Source organism: Octodon degus, unplaced genomic scaffold (assembly GCF_000260255.1).
Source record: "Octodon degus isolate 3935 unplaced genomic scaffold, OctDeg1.0 scaffold00093, whole genome shotgun sequence".
In the NCBI taxonomy this organism is placed as follows: Eukaryota; Metazoa; Chordata; class Mammalia; order Rodentia; family Octodontidae; genus Octodon; species Octodon degus.
In genome coordinates this window covers 7029902-7036138 of record NW_004524669.1, presented here as the reverse complement: position 1 = coordinate 7036138, position 6237 = coordinate 7029902, and the positions used below count along the sequence as shown (strand labels likewise).

Below are 6237 nucleotides of genomic sequence, written 5' to 3'. Positions count from 1 at the left end.
TAAACAAACGTTGTGAATTATATCTCATGTGAACCAACACAGCACAGTTCTGGGGGCTTCCATATCTGCCTCATTCCTTCATTCCTGTACTGTTGGGGAGTTTTTGTCTAGCCTTTCCTTGATTCATTCATCAACCAATATTTTCTGAGCACCAACTATGTGCCAGCTACTTCCAAGGGGCTAGAAAAATAATCACAAGACATAATACCAGCCATCGTGGAAATTTTGTTCTTCTTGGGGTAGCATATTAATGAATCTACCACATGAATACAAATAAAATGATCTCAGCAGTGAGCACCATGAAGAAAGGTCACTCACACCAGGAAGTTAATCAGAAGCCATGCAGGGACAGAGCCCTGGCCAGCCCAGCTTGGCAGGCCCCAGGCTAGGCAGAAGGATGGGGGCCTTACTTTCTTATTAACTAACTTCCCAGAAAATCCAGTTCCTAAAAACAAACATATTCATAATGGGGAACTCAGGAAGGAAAACCTGGTATTCTCCGGTCCAAACCTGAACCAGTTTTCCCCGTAGCCCCTCCCTTCCCCAAATAAATAAAGCCCCTTCCAGACTGCCTCCTCAGCAGCTCTAAACAGCCTACTCAGGAAAACTGTTCCTGCTCCTGCTCTGCCATGAAAGTCTTCACTCTCCTGCTGCTAGCCAGCCTGGCGTCCACCTCTCTGGCCATCCTTCCTGGTGAGTGTGGCCTCCTTCCCATACCCTAGCACCCCCTAGGGGTCAAGGTCCTTTGTTAACCTTGTAATGTGCTATGTAGAGGGGTGGGAGGTGAAGAATGAAAAGTCCACAGCCGAGATGTTTAGCGACAGAGGCAGGGAACAAGGACATTTGACACCAGAAATCCTACAACTGAGAAAGCCTGAGGTTGGGACTAGAGGGACCAAACTAGACCAAATCAGGGCAGCCTCAAGTCAACAGAGGTTCCCACTAGATCACAGCTTCTCCTAATGCTGGGCAACACAATCAGAATCACTATACTTCTCTGGACCACTCTCCCTCCCTCTGCACAGTGAGGGCAAAATCACACACACACACACATTCAATAGCTACTTAGTGGGCACTTCCTCAGGGCAGACACACTTCTAGGGATTCAGGGTGTCCTAACACCTGGGCAGAGACCTCAGTCATTACCTCACCAAGAGCACAGCCTAGGAAAAAGAAAAGAAATAAAATGGATCAAATAAATTTATAGTGTGTTAAAAATGCTGCCAAAGGAGGCCTGCCCATTAGCTCAGTTGTTTAAGTGCCTGCTTAAACAAAGCTGTCAGGCTCAGGATGCTGTGGTTCGATCCCCAGATCCTCAAGCTAAATCAGACCTGCCCTGAAGGAATCCTGAGGCCACCAAAAAAAAAAAAAAAAAAGTTGCCAAAAACAGAGACAGGAGTAAGGGGAGACCATCATGGTTTTTCCTCAGGATAGCCCACCCTGTGTCCTCCAGGTTGTATTTTTATCTCATTTTATCCTCTTTTATTCAGCCCAAACTCATTCTGCAGAGTCAGTTTCTCTCTCATACTTCATTTTACTTTCTCTAATAAACTTTGCTCCCACTAAAAAAAAAAAAAAAAGTAAGGGGCATTGAAACTGCCGGGGCTAAGAAGGATTGGGTGGTCACAAGAAATGATTTACATGTTAACTGTGTTGAGACCTCTGGATACTTTAACCTCTTCTGCTGCAGAGCCAGAAGATAAAATCCCTGTAAAGGCTCAGCATGCAGTTGCTGGTAAGTACCATGAATCCTTTAGAATAAATGAGTGATAGACTGGGTGTGGTGGCACACGCCTGTAATACCAGCATTTGGAGTCAAGAGGATCAAAGGAGTCCAAGACCAGTCTTGGCTACATAGTGAGTTCAAGGCCAACCTGGACTACACAGAGGGAGACTTTGTCTCAAAAAGAACCCCCCAAAAAAGTCAGTGGTACTAAAAGATTGTTTAGTAAATAATGAATTCTCTACCTGGAGAAAAAGCAGAGCAAAGACAGTCCCTCCTTGGCCTTAACCCCTCCTGTTGCACTACCTGGCCAAGATCCAGGAACCAAGAACCACATGACCAGCACTCATGCTGTGTGATCACTGGGGGACCACCTCTCATGCAAGTGCTAGCAGGCAGACTTTCAGCTCACCCTGATGCGGAGCTAGTGAGGGGTTCATTAGTTCCAGGCCCTAGCACCCATAGCCTGCGAACCATGAACATTTCGGAACATTGTGGATGATCTGTGGATTATTTGTAGTTTATCTGTAGGGGTATTTTCATCTCAGGCTGGCTTCCCTTGATTTACCTGGGAGAAATCAGAGAAGGAAAATGCAAATTATACCTAGAATTCAGAGCAAAAGAACTAATATTATTGAGCTTTTTCTTATGAATAAGACAATGGCACAGACATTTGCAAAATTTCTCTTTTAACTGGGAAGGTAGATTTGCTGGGGAGAAGTAGAATTCCCAATAAATGTCTTTGGAGCCCTCACAGATTTAGGGCCTCAATCCTTTTGTGTATGTTAACTAAGCGGTGACCGGTAGAGTGCTGGCTGACTGCTTCTCCCGTGGGATCCTTCTCTCCTCTCATCTCTTCCACCTCTCTGGTCACAGTTACCCAGGTCATCCCTTCCAAGCATCCCAGGAAGGACCATGTCTCCAATGAGGACCTGTCTAAGGAGCCTTTCACCTTCAGCCAAAAGATGATTGCTGAAGAGAATATGGAGATAAAGCCCCCCAAGCCAAAGAGTCAATACCCCATGCAGCCCAGCCCCATCCCCCAAGGAAAGAATCTCAGAGATGCCATGCTTCAGTCAGAAGAGACCACTGAACTCACTCCCAGGGCTGGTAAGAGCCAAGGAAAGACAGAAGCAGCTGGGAAGGAAAAGGGCAGGGGTAAAGCTATTTTGGGTGGAAACGTGGGGTTGGAAGGGGAAAAGATGCTGTAAGAGACCAAGAATTATGTGTAAATAAAGCCTGGCATGGTGGGGGATCACAACTTTAACTCTGGGGGGCTAAGGCAGGTGGATTGCAAATTAGACTGAGAAATTTAGCAAGACTTTGTAAAAATAAACCAAAAATAAATAGAAGGGAAAATTAGAAAAGAATGGGGCTAATAGCTCAGTGCCACGGCCTTGGCTCAATCGTGGGGGGCGGGGGGAACACAGAGAGATGGAGAGGCAGAGAGAAATCATAAATGAAATCAAAGAACCCACTGTTAATGGAGTGCAGGCAGGTGAGGCAGAAACCAACGCTAACTTGACATTTCTCCCCCTATATTCCCCAGCAACCACCTCTGAGGAAAAAAAGGCCAAGCTCAGTCATAAAATCAAGAAGAATCTGGACAAAATTGTGAAACCCACAACAATTCATGGACAAATAATAGAAGAGCTCAATCCCTGATGCCCTAATGACAAGAGTTCCTAAATCCCATGCTGGGCCCTACGAGGTGCCTACCTAACTCTGTTCATGCCAACCACCATCTGTCAGATTTGTGCTTTAAAGAGTTGCAATCCAAACCCAGATCTGTGGAGGCTTTGTGGGACCTAAAAAGGAGGCAAGACACCCCCAGTCTACTGGGACTCTTCTTTATCTCCCTGCTCTTCAGCTCAGTTCCCCATCCAAACACATCCTTTGCGAAAACTTCACCCTCTTCACCTGCCCTCCACCTCCTCAACACGACACAGCGCCTCCTCACCCTCTGCAGCCTGCCTTTCCCCACCCACCAGCCTGCTGCTCCTGCTCACCCAAAACCCGCAGGCAACAACAAGCCCCATGGCAGCTTCTCAGCCCTGAATCTCTGCACTGCCTCTGTAGAGCTGAACACAGTTACAACTTCTAGAATCTTCTCCTCATTGGCTTTCTAGCACTCTGCACTTTGCTGATTGTCCTAGCACATTCTGGGGCTGTGTGTTGGGTACTCCCAGAGTCACATACTGTAGCACCTTGCGTTTGCTCCAAACCTCTTTCTCTATACCTCTTTACCTTCATCTTCAGGGGCTACTCAGGGTATATGGCTTCCACGGCCACTCAACTCACATCCACCAAGTGCTTCCCGCGTGGCAGACCCATTACCTCCTAGATTCCCATCCCCTGCAGCCCTGGGCAGCTTTCTCCACTAAGGCACAGGGGACTCAGTGGATAAAGAAGAAAATGGGAGAATAAAAGTCTCTTTCTGTTTTTCAAATGTAGGGAAGGCTGCCCTTTAAAGGGCAGGTAGGATGATGGAAATAAAGCCATCGCTGATCTCTAGGGTCCTCCCCCCAGGACACATGAGAAAGGTTCTCAGGAGACCAGTAGAGCAACTGTCCTACCCTACCAGGGCCAGCACCGTCCTGACCCAGGAAAATCTAGGCAAACTGTGTGCAGGATTGAAGATGGGTAAAATATCTCCTTTCCTCCTTTGCTTTCTCCTGATATAAAAATAGGCCATTTGTACACTGTCCCTTGCTTTATCCTTCCCCCTCCCCAGGATAGGGATGCACAGCTCCACCAAAAGTATCTCCCAGACTAGATGGAAAATTCTACTAAATCTCTCTCAAGCCATAGCTTGAGACATGAGAGAAAAATTCTTGCCGACATAATAGAGATTATGGAGTTCAGAAAGAAATTGGAGAGAAAGTTTCCTGAGAGAAATGGATTAGAAAATCTGAAATATCTTGGAGATTAGGACACCCTAGAGTACCCATCCTTCTGACCATCACTCAGTTCAGACTAATACAGAAAATGGCACAAGGCTTGGTACCCAATGGGAATCAAAGGACCCACCTTCACCATGGCTACACGGATGTACCAGGAAATTCAAAATAGGGCTTCCTAGTCCAGCTGGATGGGAGACTTCAGGCTCACAGGACCTTCTGCTCCCCATGGTCTCTCTACTCCAGCCCCTCTGACTCACTGAATGAACAGAGACAGAGCTGGAGAAGCCACTGCCAGACTTGAGGTCCCAAGAGTATCTCCTCTCCCAGGGAGAAGGCAGGAAGGAATGGAAAGATAGGCTGGACGGTGCTTCCCCCAGCCTGTTCCTTTGTCAGGAGGGGACATGCAGAAAGGATAGAGCAGCTCTGTTTTCTCTCAGTGCTTTGGGCCTAACGGGTGGGCCTCCAACAGGCGAGGCAGGGGGAGTAGGACAAAGAAGCCCAGCAGGGCATCACAGCTGTCTCCCACTTTGCCGTTTGTGATCATGTATATGACCACACGGCCCACTGGTGCACACTGCTCCCATTATGTGGCAGGCCCCTTTTCCAAATGCTTCACACCTAGTGACTCATTTAACCCTTGCAAAGACAGAAAGCTTTTACCCCATGTGCAGACAAGTAGCTCTCATCCCTTGGCTTCGTGTCCTCCTGAAGCTGTGGGGTGGCCTGGTTACTCTTGGCACTCAAAACTCCTGAATTGGATCTAAAGAGAACCCAATTTCACTCCCAGGGGTGCTCTGGACTACTGCCTCTCTCCAAGCAGCTCAGTCTCATTGCTCACTTGAATAAGCATCTCAGGAAGTTACAAAATATGAGCTCAACACCAGCAAGCAAAACCAGCCCTAAACTTGAGCAGAAACCCCTTCCTAATTTCAAAAGTAACAAGAGAACAAACTTGAAATACGCTTCTTTTTAATTCAAGTGCAAGGAAACGAAAGCTCCGCAGTCTTCTCCCCTGACAGGAGTGTGTCTCCTCTAGTATCTTCAAGATGGACTTAGCGCATCCCCAAGTACTTCGGAGGTCCATCTTTTCTAAAATCAGAGCAACTCAGGACACGTGGAAGACAGCGGCACCAGCTCCACCAAACAAAACTCAGAAATGCAAGTGTGTTCTCAGGTCCCAGATAATTACCCACCCGCATACCTCGTACATGTTTCTGTGTGTGTTCTGAGGAGTTTGGTTTGGTTTTAGTAAGAAGGAAGGGGAGGAAACTTTAGTGCAAGCTCAAGGTGCCACAGACAGATGTCCCCGAGAAGAGATACTCAGCCATCACCGTGGATGTGCAGGAAGGTGTCTCTTCTCTGCTGTTTGCAAGCCTCGTCTCCTCTGTCCACGCTCTTCTTGGGATATTTAAATATTTAAAGTATTGCTCCCATTAGCCCCAGTTTCACTCAGCTGTGCCTACATCTATTGCTTTCCTACATGAACTTCCGCTATGGTGTGTTTCATCTTCTCGGTCACTGTGCGGCACATTTCCCGAGAATATGTCCCAGGGAAATGGACAATACTGTCCCCTAGAGAGATTAACTGTGTGCCTCTGAAACTTCCCCAAT

General features: G+C 47.3%; 1 protein-coding gene across 1 annotated transcript; it reads left to right on the top strand.

Moving 5' to 3' along the window:
• The first annotated feature begins 466 nt into the window (after positions 1 to 466).
• Positions 467 to 3504, top strand: LOC101561691 (glycosylation-dependent cell adhesion molecule 1-like). The gene is made up of 3 exons (XM_012516144.2): positions 467 to 693; positions 2600 to 2833; positions 3273 to 3504. The coding sequence occupies exons 1-3, from the start codon at positions 630 to 632 to the stop codon at positions 3386 to 3388; spliced, it is 414 nt and encodes a 137-aa protein (XP_012371598.1). The 5' UTR covers positions 467 to 629; the 3' UTR covers positions 3389 to 3504.
• The last annotated feature ends 2733 nt before the right edge of the window (positions 3505 to 6237 follow it).

Coding starts and splice junctions, on each gene's coding strand:
- LOC101561691 (XM_012516144.2), top strand. CDS start 630: ATGAAAGTCTTCACTCTCCTGCTGCTAGCCAGCCTGGCGTCCACCTCT. Junction 694..2,599: donor CTCTCTGGCCATCCTTCCTG/GTGAGTGTGGCC, acceptor CTCTGGTCACAG/TTACCCAGGTCATCCCTTCC. Junction 2,834..3,272: donor TGAACTCACTCCCAGGGCTG/GTAAGAGCCAAG, acceptor TATATTCCCCAG/CAACCACCTCTGAGGAAAAA.